We start from the raw sequence: 17331 nt of genomic DNA, 5'->3' as shown, positions 1-17331 counted from the left end.
ACAGGTACTGCATTCAACCATGCAAGTCAATGGAGCCCAGCTTTCTAATCACAGTGTGATTAGTAAAAATAAATTAAAAAATAAAATAAAATTAATAATAATTAGAAAAAAATAGTAAAAAAAAACAGTACAATGTAAAAATAATTTCCCTCTGATGTCACTATCAGGGGAACCTTCAAGTTGAAAAAAAATGTTAAAAATGTTTTAAAAAAGGCAAAAAAAATTTAAAATATATATATAAAAAATATATTTTTGTGAGCAGGTCCTAAAATTATCACATTAATGTGTAAGCATATTAAATGCCCATGGGGTGTCTACTTTTAAAAAATGTATGATTTGATGGGGTAAATTGAATTGGCCGGATTCAACAATGTCCCAATTAACACGGGGGGAAGGATGGCCACACATCTAATTTCCAATTAGAAAAATGCACACGTACCAAATGTGGCCTTTTAGTTCCCCCAAAAAATGACAAACCCATGCATGTGGGGTATCACTGTACTCAGGAGATGTTGCTGAACACATATTGGGGTGTCGTGTGACAGCGGCATATACCAGGAGCTGTAAATTCATACATAAAGTAGGTGTGTGTGGGAAAAATACACACAAAAGAATACTACTGCAAACTTTGAAAAAATGCTGGTGGTAAAATGTGTGCATGCAAAGAGTTAAAATACCAGCATTTAAAATACCCTATGGTGTCTAGTTTTCAAAAATATATGGCTTTATTGGGCATACTGAAATGGCCCAGCTCAAAGATGTACCAAATAGGGCATGGGCAGTGGATCCCCAAATGCCAAAGTTCAACATTGAAAATGCGCATGCCCCAAATGTGGCCCTTTTGCCCCCAAACAGCCAGGCAAAATCATTCATGTGAAGTATCGCTGTACTCAGGAGATGTTGCTAAACACATATTGGGGTGTTTTATGATAGTGACATATACCAGAACCTGTTTATTCATACCTAAAGTAAAATGTGTGTGAAAAAACAAATGCAAAAAAAATTACTACCATAAAGTTTGACAAAGGCTGATGGTAGAATTAGTGCTTGGAAAGGGTTAAAATACTAGCACTTGGAATACCCTGGGCTGTCTAGTTTTCAAAAATATATGACTTGATGGGGTAAATTGCATTGGCCAGCTTCAAAGATACCCGAAATGGCACATGAGGGGAAGAATTACCAGATTTGGAAAAAATGGCTTTGAAATAGCAAAATGCTACCTGTACTTTTTGCCCCATAATGTGTAGAAAAAAGCAAAAAAACATAAAAACATTGGGTATTTCTAAACTCAGGACAAATAGTAGAATCTAGTTAGCAGGTTTTTTCATTACCTTTTATAGATGAGTAAAAGATTTTTCAACTAAAAGTTAGAAACAGTCATTTTTTTCTACATTTTTTACCATATTTTATACTTTTTTTAATAGTAAATAATATGATACAATCAAAACAATGTCATCTAAAGAAAGCCCTTCTTGTCCTGAAAAAAACAATATCTAATGTGTGTGGGTTCAGTAAACGGGAAAGAAGAAAATTACAGCTAAACACGAGCAGCACAGAAATGTTAAAACTGCCATTGTCACGATGGGTACAAAAAGTAAAATCAGCCTTTGTCACGAAGGGGGTAAAGCACCTGCCTGACCAAGAAGCAGCAACCCTGCTACAGCAGCTGCCCTACTCCTTCATGGTCTCACATTTATTCCCAGGAATTGACTACTTTGAGCAACCAGTCAGTAATAGGAAAGTGATGCCATTGAAATCAATAGGAGGTCTTTTCACCTCCTAACACATGCATGGAGATGTGTTCCATTATAAACATCATCACACAGGGCATTTAGCTAGGGGTATGGAAAGGAGCAAATGCACATGAGGGACTGTGCAGAATCCCCCCATGCATTTGCAAAATGGACAACACATCTATCATATGCATTAAATTGCATATGACGGTTGGAGGCTTTCATTTAAAAATTTTAATTACATAATTTGTCTGTTTAATCGCATTGCTATGCCATAAAGGCAATTATATATAACAGGGCAGTTACATATTTTAAATTTTTTGGCCCTTGCCCCTGTTTTGCTGTAAAGTCACCAGCATTATGTTAAGTAGCCACTGGATTTGATTTAATTGGAATCACTTAGCAGTTGTAGGGCAGAACACACCGCAGTCTTAACACCTTAAGGATGCTTAATAACAAAATTGTATATAGTACTTTCTATTAGGAAAAAAAAACCTAATAATGTTTAAAAATATATAAATTATGCCCCGCTATTGCAAATCAAAAAACTTTTCTTCAGTTTGGAAGCACTTCGTATGTCAGGGATTTCAATATTTATATTACATTTATAGGCAACTATTAGAAGTGTTGCATCACTTTATATAAGAAGTCATTTTTTTGCCCTGTGTCTCAGATAGTGCTGGCTTTGCCAAAAGCCAAGTATGCTTGTCACTCTGCAGTCAAATTCGACTTTATGTGACAAATATACTTGTCGTTGGTCACGAAAGGGTTAAATCTAAGACGTGTTCTCCTGGAGTGTAAGGGGTTAATCAGTTGTCTGTCAATGCTACACATATATACAGAAGAACCCAATCCCCTAATATCATTTCAACGCTTTGTATTAATTGTACCGTCCCAGACTCTGCAGCAGCACCTGGAATAACCCGGCAGTATATGGCAACTAGTTGGTTAACTCTCCGTACAGTCCTTACCCTGCCTCATGTTTATTTCTAGAACCGTATTTAGGCGGCGTTGGAATATTTTTTAAATTCCTGGTGCTGCTGCTTTGTGTCAGCAGTCAAACTGCATTATATGTTGCAACAATATCTTTCTTCCATTTGCTGGTTTTTAAGTATCTTCCGATTAATAGTATTTTTTCCCCGGAGTGACTTAGCATTACTAAAGTGACTGCCAAAAAAAAATTGGGTTATTGACTCAAGTGGGCTTTGTTACAAGGACAATAGGTCTGAACCGGTGAGAGGAGGCAGGAAGAAGGGATGGCCCCTGTAGTTACACCAGTAAAATGAAAGTACGGTGTTTCAATTGGGGGGCACACAAGGGGTGGCACAGCAACCCCAGGTTTAATACACAGAGGTCAAGTGGGCTTTGTTACAAGGGCAATATGTCTGACAATTCTGCCCATTCTGAACCATTTTAGTAGCCCTTCTCTGAACTTTCTCCAACATATCTATATCCTTCTGGAGATACGGTCTCCATTACTGTACACAATACTCCAAGTGCAGGGCCGGCCCGAGACATTGTGCTGCCTGGGGCGAAGTGTAAAATGCTGCCCCCCTACCCCGGAAAAAAAGTGCTGTTAAACCGGCCCACATCCATGATGTTATATCGTTAAAACTAAAATTAAACTTATCAGGAAGTGAGAATTTACATGCAACAGCACAAAAGAAAGGTGAAATGAATCGTTATTATGTCCCAACTCAACTCAACCCAACTCAATATAACGCATATAATATCTGTCACTGCTGGCTGCACTGTAATTGGTGTCGGCTCCAGGGTTCACTCTGAGTGAGCGCTGACGCCTGACGTCACTGCGGGAAACTCGCTGCCACACGAGAGCTGCTTCATCTGGTAATATTTTTCCTGTTACCGCTATGTATATAGGAGGTAGATTTGGCTGATTTCTGGAGACTTCAGGTTCCTCCTCAGAGTCACTGACATCGACGACCAAGCAGAATCACAAGCCAATTAATGAAATAATGAGTCCGGTTATTTGCACTGAGCGAGCTTCACAGACTTTAGGAGTTGTGTCTGTGTTGGATGCTGGCTTGCATGCTGGTGCCAGAAGTCCTGGAATACTAATTAGTATTCCGCAAGCCACAAACAGGATCCCAAGTACTACGAACTGTACAAAGTGGGGGCTTTTCCCACAGAGAAAGCGGCTATCTGGATTCGACCGGTCTCCTGCTAATTCTCTCCTCCTTCTCGCCCGTCTGGCAATAAACTCTGCCATCATAAAATGTGCCAGCCCTATCACAGCAAGTACTGGGCCAGTCATTTTAAGGGCCCACAGCTGGAATTGTCAAGCTGGCATGACTTGAACCCATAGACAGAAAGTAAATTACAGTAAATAAACCCCATGTAATGTGTAAGCAATATACACATATCTGAAATCAGCCTTGTATACGTACTCCATGTCCTTTTAAGTAGTAACTTTTAAACTGGATATGGCCAAAGCAATTAAAACTAATTCTAACAATGGTAAAATAAGTCAGAAAATGAATTTAGTTATGCTAAAAGCTGCATATAGTTCCTGTATTAATTGTGCCGCTTTGCTTGGTTTAGGAATCAGCACAGGCAGCTAATTGATGAGGGTAAGAATGAGTGTCTGGATGAACGCAGAGTCACCCTCCTGAAATCTCAGGTGCTACAGCTGCAGAGGCAGGTAATATTCCTTGTGTTGTTTCCTGATTTTTTTACACTTTGTGCAGGATTTTTTTGTGTTTGGGTAAACCTATGGACAGCAGTGTTTCATATTTTGCTAATCCATAAGCTGAAGATGGAGTTAGACTTCATGAGGCTCTAGGGTACATTTGTGGGGGACACCCCATTTCTTCAGTCAACGACTTCTTGACAGGTTATCCAAGGATTCTAATTAATATTAGTTTAAGTGAAGCTGAAGGACAACCAGTGGCCATAAATTATTCTGGTCATTACTATGCCATAAGCTTCTCTCTTAAACCTTATTTTAGCATTAAGACCTATACCTATTTTTAGACTTTTTGGAATATTTTTCTGTTATTTGCTTTTTATTAAAATGATATGTCGTGATATTCTTTGTTTTCGACGTATAAAATGCATTTGTTTCAGATTTTATAGCAGTTTTAAAATGGTGGCATTCTAATGATCTAGTAATAGTTCTGTGTTCTTGTTCTGTTTTGATTAGGTGATGCTGTTGACAGAGGGACTGAGCTCCAGAGCATCGTTGATGCTGGAACTTGATAATTCGTTACAGCCTGTGCTTGACAAGTTGCGGTACGTTCCAGAAATGCTTAACGTGTTATGGCTGAGGTGTCGGTATGTTTGCATGCGTGTATGTAGGCAGTATTAGTGGTTTTCAGCTTGTTCTGCTTGTTTTGGAACATAGATCCTTGCTAGCTACTGAAGGTCACACACCTGAGGTTCCTGTGGCCCGAGCTGACTTAATCCAGATGATTGGAACGTGCCAGGCCATGCGAGACAAAATACATCGGAATCATCAGGTAAAAAAATGAAGTTCGATGTCTTTCCTTTCTTACGTGGAATAATTACATGCAGTAAGTAACTATGTTAGGAGGATGGCATAGAAATCCTGTTTTAATAAAGTGACTTCCTTACCCTGCTAATCTCTATAGCCTGTATATTCTGGTGTGAATTTCTGCCCAGAAGCAAGTAGAATTCATAAACTACATTCGACGTGTGTGATGTTTTACGTACTGTCAGAGCCACCTGCAGCGTGTGGAACTCATAGCTGTCCAATTTAAATGGTAGCAACCCTAGCTAACCACAAGAAAGTACAATTCAACATTTCGGGTCAAGAGTGCTGCCATTGTGGAGACGTAGCGTTAAACAGGTTTATTTATTATCTAGCAATATATTACTATAGTTAACGTTTAGGAAAATCTCCTAAAGTAAGACCATGTACCAATCTAAACCGTCGTGTTGTATGTGCAAATGGAACCAGCCTTGTGGTCTTGAATTAGGACGATTGCGAATAGAGGAGAATTATTAAAGATCATTTACTGCGATGTGGCTATTGGGGCGAAACTTTCCGTTAATTAGCGCCACGTTTTTTCGATGAGCCTCTCTGCAGGGAAGTGCTGCCATGTATATTTTTGCTACCCCTGATGAAGCTACATGGAGCTGTCACAGGTTTTAGTGCAAGCCAATTCTCAGAAATGCAAGCCAAGATATATGGTTTACATTAAGGTGAATTTTAGGTATATATATTGCTTACTTAACTATGTAAACAATTACATGAAGAAAACTATTACAGATATCTACATTAAATGAACCTAGGAAAGTCTGTCAAGTCGAGGAAGGAAAAGAAACAGAGAAAAAGAATACAGGGGAATCCTTTTGCATGACAGAAATATCACAGTATAAAATAAAATTAAAGCTGCTGGATAACTTTAGAGAACCTTATTAATGAAGCGTCGGAAAGAATGTGTTTTCTGCACATTTCTTTAAAAAAGCACCAAACTTTTAGGGTGCGGCCTATATACGGGGGCAGCCTATATCCGAGATCTGAAGGTGTTTGAGGATAAATTATGTTGTTTTTTTTAGTTTCTGTCACTCTGATGATTAATATAATGATATGTCCTTTTACATTCCAGTTTTATAAGAAACCAACTACTCACCCAAAATCTTAAGATTAAGATAAATATTAAAGGTGTGTGCTTGAAACAAAACACATTTTCAAAAAACATTCTCATCCCTCTACCCATGTCTCCGTGTCTAGTCTATTTTCTATCCGTATTTGTTTTCCATGACTCTTTTGAGAATATTTAGCTGTTTTGTATTTTTGTCCTTGGCTAGGCACTGCCAAAAGTATTTTCTTTTGTTTTGATGCTCAAGATGTATATAGAACAGGTATTTACCTTCAGAATTATTTTCCTATTTCAAAATAAAACACTAGATGGCTCTGTGTAGCCATAAATAGGGATAAACGTGTAAGCCTTGTAGAAAGCATGACTATTGAATTCTGAAATATTAAACTGATTGCAGAATATCAATTTAACATGTTTTTTTTTAATAACAAATTATAAGAAAAAAATTAAGAAATGCTTTGCCTTATAAAAAATAGTTTTTATATTAATGACTGAAAATGACTGTTTCCTTTTAGTCTTACAATACCAACATAGTAGAATACGAACAATACTGCATCCTTTTTTTTATCTTCTTCCCCAAAGTCGTTATTGCTTCCCTTTGTTAGTAAAGTCATGCATAACTTACTCAAAATAGAAAAAGGCTCCAGGCACTCAAGGGTTCCATCAGGCAGATTTATTGAAGGAGAAAGACAACAATGTTTCGACCTCACGATGAGGTCTTTATCAAGTGAGGTCGAAACGTTGTTGTCTTTCTCCTTCAATAAATCTGCCTGTTGGAACCCTTGAGTGCCTGGAGCCTTTTTCTATTTTGATTTACTGGGGAGCTGGCCCTTCCTGGCACAGCTAAGCACCTGAGTTCCTGTGGGGAGTGTGTGCAGATTCCTGATTTTGGTGACATGCATAACTTACTGGCAGCTTGGATTTTGGTAAACTTGCTTTAGTTGATCTCCTTTCTCTAATCTGCGTATAAATCATCAGAGAGCATCTGAGTGAATGTTAAATCGCAGTCACACAAACCTGTTGGGGGTTATAATGGCCTAACTTCCATCAAGTATTAGAATAGCTAAGATGTCCTTGACATTTTGTAGGGCAGAAATACTGAGCTTTGATGAGATCCCAAAGATTGCACAGGTAATCTGTGACTGGGAATAACTTCTTAGAGCACAACCAGACTCTGCTATGCCCAAGAATTCCTGGACTGTTTAACCATTGGAGTCTAATCAGGGTGGAATCTGTTATATAGAAGTGATCTACTTCAGGTGCTCTTATCATCATGCCCACATCTATAGAGTTTAACCCCAGTGCAAATATTTTAAAACCTATGACTTAATAATTCGTTCAGTTTTGCGCATGAGCCTTTGTCTCATGGAAGTTTTTAATACACCCCATCCTATGTACATATGGTACAGTTCAGAGCACCTGAGATGCACTTCTTGCAAGAGACCGAGACATCGGAGTACATTAGAAAGTGCATGTGGCATAACTGGATGAATAATGTTTATATAGATGAACTCAGGTATAAATGACCTAGCATTGTTACAGGTAAAAGATGCAAGAGTAGATAGAGAAGAGCAATGAAAGAGTACAAGGATGTGCTGCTCTTTAGCAAAATATAGATGACTCTCCCATTCACGTGAGTGGCTTGTTTGGTTACACAGTGGTAAGCAATCTGCTAGATGTATTAGGCACCATTAGCTGGAGAAAAGTGGTTGCAGAAAAGTGAGTGATGTTCTAGTCAGTTTTCTCACCAATCAATAAGCCCACTGATTCATCTCCCAGTGGTATTTTTTCTGACTAATACAGAAAGTCATGCAAATAGTTTAAAGCAAGAGTACCTTCACTTACAAAATGTCAGCTGGCCTTTTCAATTTTTTTTCTTCTTAACCATTAATTTATTTATTTTTTTCCCTATGTATCCTGAACTTCGCCCACCAATTTAAAAACTCTTACGTCTCTTTGCATATTTGTTTGCATGTAGAGTCGTGTGAATTCTTTTTGAATTCTATGATTTTACATATCAGGACATAACCATCATCTTGCTATATTTACCTAAAAATTAGGTAAATACAACCTCAGATGAACAACAACACATGACATATTAGACCGTGTCATGTTTTATTCAACAAAAATAAAGCCAGAATGGAGAAGACATGTGTGACGAACTAAATACACTTTATGGTTCAATAGCTTGCAGAGCTATCCTTTAGCAGCAATAACTTGAAGTAATCATTTTCTGTATGATCATTGTCCTGTTATATCACCCAATTTCGGCCAACAATTTTAACTCAATCACTGCAAGGTTCCCAGGACCTATGGCTGCAAAACAAGCCCAAATCATCACCTCTCCTCCACCGTGCTTGACAGTTGGTATGAAGTGTTTATGATAATATGCTGTGTTTGTTTTTTGCCAAACCTGGCAGTGTGCATTATGGCCACACATCTCCACTTTGGTCAAGTCTGTCCAAAGGACATTGTTCCAGAAGTCTTGTGGTTTCTTCAATTCCAACCTAAGCTGTGCTGCCAGGTTCTTTTTAGAGAGAAGATGCTTTCTCCTGGCAACCCTTACAAATAAACCATACTTTTTCTAATTGTACTGCCATGAACTTTCACATTTATGCTAACTGAGGCCTGAAGCTGTATCCCTTTTTTTTTTTTGGTACTTCTCTGAGCATTGCATGGACTTAAAATTGTTTGGAAATTGCCTTATAACCCTTCCCAAATTGATGGGTAGCAACAATTGCTTCCCAGAGATCATTGCTGATGTCTTTCCTCTTTGGCATTGTGTTAACACACAACTGACCAGACCAGCAAACTGCTTAAATTAATCAAGGGAATGGATGGGGTTTCTCCAGCTCTGTACATTTTTTTACATAAGCATATTAGTAGATTAGGCTTATTCACTATTGATGTTGTTGACTACTTCACTATGTATTATTAAAAATCCACCCCAGGAGCAGATAAGCCGGCCCAGTATAATTTCAGTTGCCTCAACTATTGAGCTATTCAACATTCAGAGCGATCACATGCCTTTTTGAAGGGAAGTATTGCATTGACTAGCCCTTTATAATGCATATTGAAGCTGGTGAGTTGAAAAGGCATCTGCCCAGCAGTAAACCCATCTGCAAAACCCCTATGTGTTCCAGAAATGGTGAGCAACAAATTAGAAATAATTTACGTTATTAATTTACAATAATTACAATGTATGCCTGGATAAGCACTAGATATCAAAGTAACATGCAGAGCACACCACCTGTAACAGCAGACGTATCATTAAATCACACTTTTGACTATTGAGTAAAGAATGTGTTGGATGCTGAAGCTGAAGCAACCTTTTCATTGAACCTCAACATGCACAACAAGCAGAACAAGTGGAAAAGACTCTAACACCACCAGAAGAAAACATGAATATGAGTGAAAGACATCTGCATAAACAGGACTGTGTTAAAGGATGCATAAGAAAAGTAGTTCTGTTGCCTTGGAGGCAGGTTAACCAATGCATCTCATTGAAGGCATTGTCTGGGCGCCTAAGTACACAGGAGAAACGAAATATATAGAACTGGAAATGACACCTTCAGAAGCTGCCTTCCCTTTATATCTTTGCTGTGCTTTCCATAGCCCCTGGGTATTCTGCATGGTGATTTGCACTTCCTTCAAAGATAGATTAAGCATGTATTGCAGGACATATTAAACATTAATCATAGGATATATAGATGAATGAATCTGTCCTTAAAAAAGGTACCTGTTTCAAGATATTGTGTTAAATCAGCCTTTTACATACAGTTGCCTTTTCTAGTTTGAAAATGGATTAAATTTTTTGTTTCTGCTTGACCTTTTGCAAATATTGACAGATGTCATAGGCCTTGTTTGTGTTAGGGCATATTATGGTAAAATGGAATGTTAATAAAACATATCCTCTCTACTAAATATCTATTTCTAGAAGAGAAGACAACAAAAGTGGGAAACCAAAAACTGCCAGAAAAACCTATCCTAAACATTATCAATATAGTCATATATATGTGCTACATTAAAAGTGGACTGTTTCAAACATTGTATAACTGGTGAGTTAACTGCTCCTTATAGAGTAGGCCATCCTATTCTGTAAAACAAGGAATCTGAACCGGAACAGCGAGTTAAAAACAATGGGGCTGTTTAGTATGTGGTGCCAAATTGTAGACCAAAACTCCCAAAGAGGACCTGTAGATCAGACAGGCAGTGAGGACTGAGGCTGGGAAGGAAGATGGTCTAGATATAAACTAAGAGGTTCCTTTTAAGAAAAATCACGAACAAAAAGATATGCCAAATAAAAAATATCCAAATACGTATGCTTTGGCCTTAATAACATGTTTGGTGCTCACACAGCACAACTCAAGTTAATGTAAAAACAAAAAAGAAATGATACAACCTGTTTGTCTAGTGTCTCTTTTCCATAATTCTCTATTCCTACATGGGATGCTGTCAAAACATATCTTTAAGGACACAACTGAGGCAAAATACTTTTCTGGTAGAATAGCATGGGAAGGAAAAGCTTCTGTCAGGGTTTTCGTTCCAGGCAATTGTAGTAACTCTTAGTAAGCCTTAATGACCTGTTTTATTAAGAAAATAGCGGGTTGTAAATGTTGAAATAATAAAACATTGTGTCACACTTTACTAACACTCACGATTCATTCAACACTGTATGTTAAATGTTTCTTGATACGTTGAATCATCCAACCTGGTAATCTCTGTGTATGAACTAATAACATGAGATGCCTCGGGGACAAATAATGCCATCCCGATGGCTTCTAGAGATCAAGTCCATGCAGAACATACTCTGTTCCCTAGACTGTGGGCTATAATTTGCTTTGCTTTACTCTGGGAATTACCTGTGCCAATTTAGCAGAGAAAGCGTTTGGATTATGCATGTTCCTTTGTTTTATTTGGAACAATATGGCCCTTTTACAACATCACCACACATAGCGGTCACCGGATCGTCCCTTTAGGCAAGAAGGCTGCTGACAAGGCAGTTTATAGACTGGGTACTGGGATCATTGCAGGGTCTGGTAAACTTGCTATACACCTCATTTCATTCACATGATGGAAATGTCACTCTCTTTCCAGTCTTCATCGCTGTTTCTTTTTTATGGACCAATGATTTTCCTGAAAATACAGTCTCCAAACTCCAGTGTACTTTGGCAGCCAAACCCGTTTATAAAGGTGCATGGAAACAACACAAAGCAGCTACCCCTTCTCCACAGCTCCCTGTCCCTGAAAATAGGATAGAACTGGCTTTCTATGCTTTAGTTATTTGTAGGGAAGTAACGGAGGTAAGCGAATTGAAATAAAACAAAAAGCCATTAATAAGTTCTACATCTAGGGAAGCTTGTAAAAAGAATGCTTACATTAGAATTAATAAAATATAATGGCAAATACCAATACCCCACTGTCTATATTTTAGCTGCAGGAATGTATATGTATTTATCTATTATAATAAAACTATGTGGTATGGAAATGGTATGGTAAACCAGCTGAGATGCTCTCATAAACCTGTAATATATGATAATGGAGTTTCGTAACAGATTAGGTTTGTATGAAAGTGCCATAGCAAGTCGTCAAAGGTCCTTTTAAAAGTAAAATATATTTCTGCTTAGCTTATGTGGAAAATTGAAAATAGTTAACAATATAAAAGAGTTAAATCAAATTAAAAATCCACGCATCCAAGCATATCTAAGAGGTTTCTTCCGTTATGCCGTTCATTTATTTTTAATTGTTTTAGTATGTTATACCATATATTTTCTGGGGGCCAGATATTTCAGATTTTCCTCTTTCCACTTACCCAAGAACTGGTGTCTTGCGCTTTATGTCATTGTGTCTATAGATACAGATCAAAGTGAGGTTGCTGAAGTTTAATGTTAAAAGTCATACACCAAAAGTCGGCTAAATAAGCTGGGTACAGCAGATAAAAGAGATATCATGCTTCCCTTCACAATTGGAAAATGTCCAGCAGTGCCATCAGCTCAGCATTGGTGGAAAACAGTGGGACCCTGGTACACAGATCTACTGTCCAAAGTGTTCTGATAGGAAGTGGTCTCTTGTGACCAAAAAGCCGTACTTCTGACGAAACAAAGGCCAAGCGACTCAACTATTTACCAACGTACAGGAACTGGGGTGCAGAAAAATGACAGCAGGGGCTCTGGACTGATAAGTCAAGATTTTAAATATTTGGCTGTAGCAGAAGCCAGCTTGTTTGCCAAAGGGCTGGAGAGTGGTAAAGGAACGAGTGTTTGCAGACAACAGAAAAGCATAGTGGAGGTTCCTTGCAAGTTTGTGGCTTTATTTCTGACAAAATAAGTTGGGGATTTGGTCAGATTGAATGTTCTTCTTAGTACAAAGATGTACGGGCAGATACTTATCCATCATGTAATACCATCAGGGAGGCGTTCTACAGCATGAACGCAAGCCAAAACATGCAGCCAAAGTCATTAAGAACTATGGCTTCCACAGGGCCCTGAGCTCATCATCATTGAGTCTGTCTGGGATTAAATTATGAGAGAGAAGCAACTGAGGCTGTCTAAATCCACAGGTCTGTGGTTAGTTAGGAACAACCTAACTGCCGAGTTCCTTAAAAAAAACCAAAAAACCTATGTGCAAGTGTACTTAGAAGAATTGATGCTGGTTTAAAGGCAAAGGGTGGTCACACTTTTTGCGTTTTGTTAAATGATAAAAATAAATTAGATTTACAGCATTTTTTTTCACGCCTGAGTAAAACCTTTGCGCAGTACTGTGTATATATATATATGTGTGTGTAGACATGATTTTTTTGATTATTGCAAATGTTATTACCTACTGGCTTATTGGTTGACAGGGCTGCATTGCGTGGCATAATTTGGCAAAGATAATTACTTTGTCTGCCATTTGAACCATGTTATAAATCACAAATGAGAGTGGTTTGCTTGGCAGATCAGTGGTTCAGAAATTATAAATGAAGGCAGGAAAATATATATTCATATACAATATTTTTTATTTTACATCATATTACATTTGAATACTTAAGACATGATATTTATTACTTAGTCTCACCTAAATAGCTTTATGTCTTGTTCTTCCGGTAATTTTATCAAAACTGGCTGTAGCCTAGTCCCAAATTACCACCAAAAGGTAGGTTTTGGTTATATATTATTTAATCAATTTTATTTGGCTATATTACGATTCTACTATGAGCCTTTTGTTTAAATATGCACAGCAACTGTTTTTAATTCATGGGTTCATTATGTTCCCTTTTTTTATATTCCCTCTAGGTTTATAAACACGGCTTTGTTAATTTGACAGTGTGCCCGTATTGGCTAAAATACTGCTTAAATAAATCTTTTTTTTCCTCCATGCCATATGTTTGTGATTCATACTGTAAAGGTTTTCCATGTCAGTCTTGCATAGTCAGAACTGGCTAGTATACGCTTTTCATGGGCTGCGGTTTTTACAAATTATAAATAGTAGTCATGAAATGAGACCCGGACATATTGATGTGGAGGTACAGGAAATATCTTGTTTGATGGTTCCATTCCTGTACTGTAAATATAGTTTCAAATGTTTCTGGTTTAGCCGATGCATACAAGTTGTTTTTATCCAAATAAATTATTATAAAATACATTGATGTTCTGCGTTTGGTACTCAGCTGGAGGTTTTGTAGACGTCTCTCGATAAAATACGTAGCCAATTGAATAGATCTTTCTTTTTGATCTTTGAAATTTCCCCATGCAAGGCTCCCTTGGTGTCCTATATTATGGAAGAAAAGAAAAATGATGCAAGGCAGGGGTCCTTGCCGGGACAAAGTGAGCCGAAGTTGTAAACATAATCAATCTTTTATTTGTTAACATAATTGAAACATTGGAACTGACCAAATTGAGTAGGGGTTTAAATAAAATATAACATACTTTATGCAAAATTCTTAATGAACCTGACAGGGTACACAGTAGAGAATTCCCAAACTGATTTATTTCATAGGTGGGGGGAGTTTCCTGATTTTAAAGCCATTCTGTCTTGTATATGCTTAGAAAACAGCCCTTGAAGTCATCACTTATTCTTATAATAAATAAATTCTTGGTCGCAACTATAAACCGTTTAATTATTCAATTCCGATTGTAGGTGGAGATGGTAGAAGCAGGGGAAACGTGTTATTCCACCCGAAAAGTCCACCCAGAAGAATAACTCAATTTTCTCTCTACACCTAATATACAAGTTGTGTGCAACCCATCCAAATTTGGGATACAAGTGAAAATGTGGGCCCACTTTGTTGTGTGATCAGTAAATTGATACAACTTGCTTGTCTTTTAAAATCATTACATACTCAGTACGTCCTGTACTTAAGCAATGATGGAATGTAGGTGTTTATTACAAGTAGCCTTACTTCTACATTGCACTGAGGAGGTGGCTGCCATACTCTGCAGGGTGCTTCACAAGAGCGAATCTGTTTCCAGCCATTGCCAACCAGCAGGCTGTCATGAAGGAATGAATAAACCCACTATTTCCGAATCTTCCCTGTCTAGCATTTGCAGCAGGCAGTATGTAAATATACAAATTAGAAAAATGTCAAAGAACACTAACAGATCTTTGTCTGAACACAGATCTGCTGGCTCTCTAAAGCTGTTAACTATTTTCTCTTGAACAAATTCATTCTATGTTGGGATATTTTAATATACTGTTGGACCGCTTCAACTTGTCCTTCAAGGCATATACACTTCCTATTATTATTGGCCTTTCTTCTGTAGTACTAATAGAATTAGGTTTGTTTGACATAATATACATTTGCAGTAAATATTTGAAAATGGACTATGATCCTACTACTGATTTCATGAAATGATATCATGTTGTTCCCAGAAGCCAGTATGTTGTGCTACTGAGATCAAATATTACAGGTACCGATGTACGCACTAACTTTTCCAGAACATCTTTTTTTTTAGTGATTCTGGTAGAAAATGTTAGATCATGATATATTTTGTCAGGCTTTGACGTTCAAATTTGTTTAAAGACAAAATAAACTATCCAACTTATAACAAACATTGAATGCCCATGAAAATGTATACACTAGCATGTTAAAGAAAGGGAATTAGGCAGATCTGTTGTTTTTCTCTTTCCCAAAAAGATATGACTCTTTACAAGAACATTTAAAGAGTATTAAAGAGTCTAATGTTCCTTACACCCCCTATAAAATAATGCATATTAAAGCACTCTGAGCATTTTAATATGCATTTTTCTAAAATGAAAAAAGTGCATATGATGCCTGACGTATACCTTTAAGAAATGTATTATTCACTTATGCTCTGTGCCAATTTAATCTCTTAACAAGTCTGTGCCTTCTACTTGTGTTGTATGACTATAGGCTGGAATTTGAATCATTATTTCATGTAGGTTTCGGGCACAGACTATTTTAATACAGTTTTATCCTCAAATAGAGTGATTTTATATTAAGTCTAGCAAATGTGTACTATACTTTCCCATGTGCTGTTTAGGAATGCTGGTATATTGAATCATGTTTAAGGGTTTCTGTCATTTTACAACTAAGTAGGTGTTTATTGAATTTTAAAAAATAACTTATTACAAGTGTAGTTTTGTATATTCTTATTATCCTTTGTCTGTTCCTCTAAGAATTTTACATTTGCTTAATTTAATTCCCAATTTAATAATGACCTAAGTCTTTTGTCGATTTGTCTTCATATTAGGCAACCAGTGTGGATAAACTTGCAGTACCATGGATATTATCTGAAAGACAAGCAACAAAAAGCCCAGTGACATTGATGGACCTCTGTTATGGGAAAATGGACAATCTTAACCTGCTCTATGTGGTAATTGTTTTCTATTATATATTTATTTGAGGACCTCTATAATAATATTGAGTAATGTAAATCGCTTCTACGTTCCTGTCTCCTTTCTTTATGCCTCTTCTTGTTCTTCCATCTTTTTTTCTTGATCTGCTTCTCCATGTGTCTTCTTTCTTTGTCTGCTTCTCTGTGAATCAGGCCTCCCAGAGCACTTTCTGTGATTGGAAGAAGGAGGAAAGGCTGTCCTCCGGATTCGCAGAGAAAGAGAAGCATTTCTGTACCTCTCTGTCTCTGCAAATATGTGTGTGGTTCACTATATAATAAGAGCCATGCTGTAACACTGTCTGTGTTTGACTCTGTATATAGTGATGGAAGTCATGCCTACCACCATCAATGTCTGGTTCAGTATATAGTGATGGGAGTTATGCTGTACAGCCATTTGTGCCCACCTCACTATATAATGATGAGTCAAGCTGCACCACCCTCTTTGTCTTGTTCATTATATAATGTCATATTTACCACTGACCTTAACTGGCTTGCTATATAATGATAGGAGCCATGCTGTATATTTTCTCTCAATGAAAGCACACATACATTTCATTGCATTAATAGCTTTTACTTTTAATATAAAAATCTAATGAAAAAAAAATGTTTAAAACAGTTTAGAGCAGAATTGAATATGTTTATGCAGGAGTATTCTATTATTTGTCACAAGGCAGTAAGATAAGTTGATATCTGTCTACACTGGAAGCCAGATCATATATACCAGTCAGGCTTATTTGTATAGAAAAGGGTATAAGAATAAAGCTCAGTGGGGTTTATTCAGTAAATGTATAGTTTTCAGGAGATTTGTTGTTCCAGCTTCCTCATCTGACTATTCATTATGAAGGGCCAAGTCTGTTGAGTTTCACCAACAAGAAACTTGCTTGCCCTGCATGATTCAACGAGTGAGGAGGCTTTACAGAAAGCTCACTATACTTTATACAGTGAATTATACATTATACAGCCAAGCTCTTCATGAAGCAGAAGCTCACTGGATGGGCCTTCATAAAACATACTGAAGTCGAGAAGTTGAAACCACAACACACTCTTCTATCCTCTCGTCTTTTGTATTAAAAAGTGTGCCTTTAATACACAAAGACGTTATGATCACAATCTATATCGGTTTCATTGTTCAACTGAAAGTCAAGAACCATAGCACTGTACCAATACGTTCCTGGA

The 17331-nt window shown here is 37.3% G+C and overlaps 1 protein-coding gene across 1 annotated transcript in view; it reads left to right on the top strand.

Moving 5' to 3' along the window:
* The window catches only part of LOC149303019 (uncharacterized), a 37898-nt gene that overhangs the window by 8812 nt on the left and 11755 nt on the right, over positions 1-17331 (top strand). Inside the window, exons 4-7 of the mRNA XM_089481744.1 lie at positions 4296-4395; positions 4897-4985; positions 5098-5212; positions 16012-16134. Coding sequence (XP_089337870.1) covers positions 4296-4395; positions 4897-4985; positions 5098-5212; positions 16012-16134 — 427 coding nt within the window. The remainder of the gene's footprint in view (positions 1-4295; positions 4396-4896; positions 4986-5097; positions 5213-16011; positions 16135-17331) is intronic.

The sequence above is a fragment of the Sceloporus occidentalis genome, unplaced genomic scaffold (assembly GCF_023333645.1).
Source record: "Sceloporus occidentalis isolate IW3139 unplaced genomic scaffold, rSceOcc1.0.p SCAF_16, whole genome shotgun sequence".
NCBI lineage: Eukaryota > Metazoa > Chordata > Lepidosauria > Squamata > Phrynosomatidae > Sceloporus > Sceloporus occidentalis.
The sequence above is the reverse complement of the archived record's forward strand: the minus strand, read 5'-3'. Positions and strand labels throughout refer to the sequence as shown.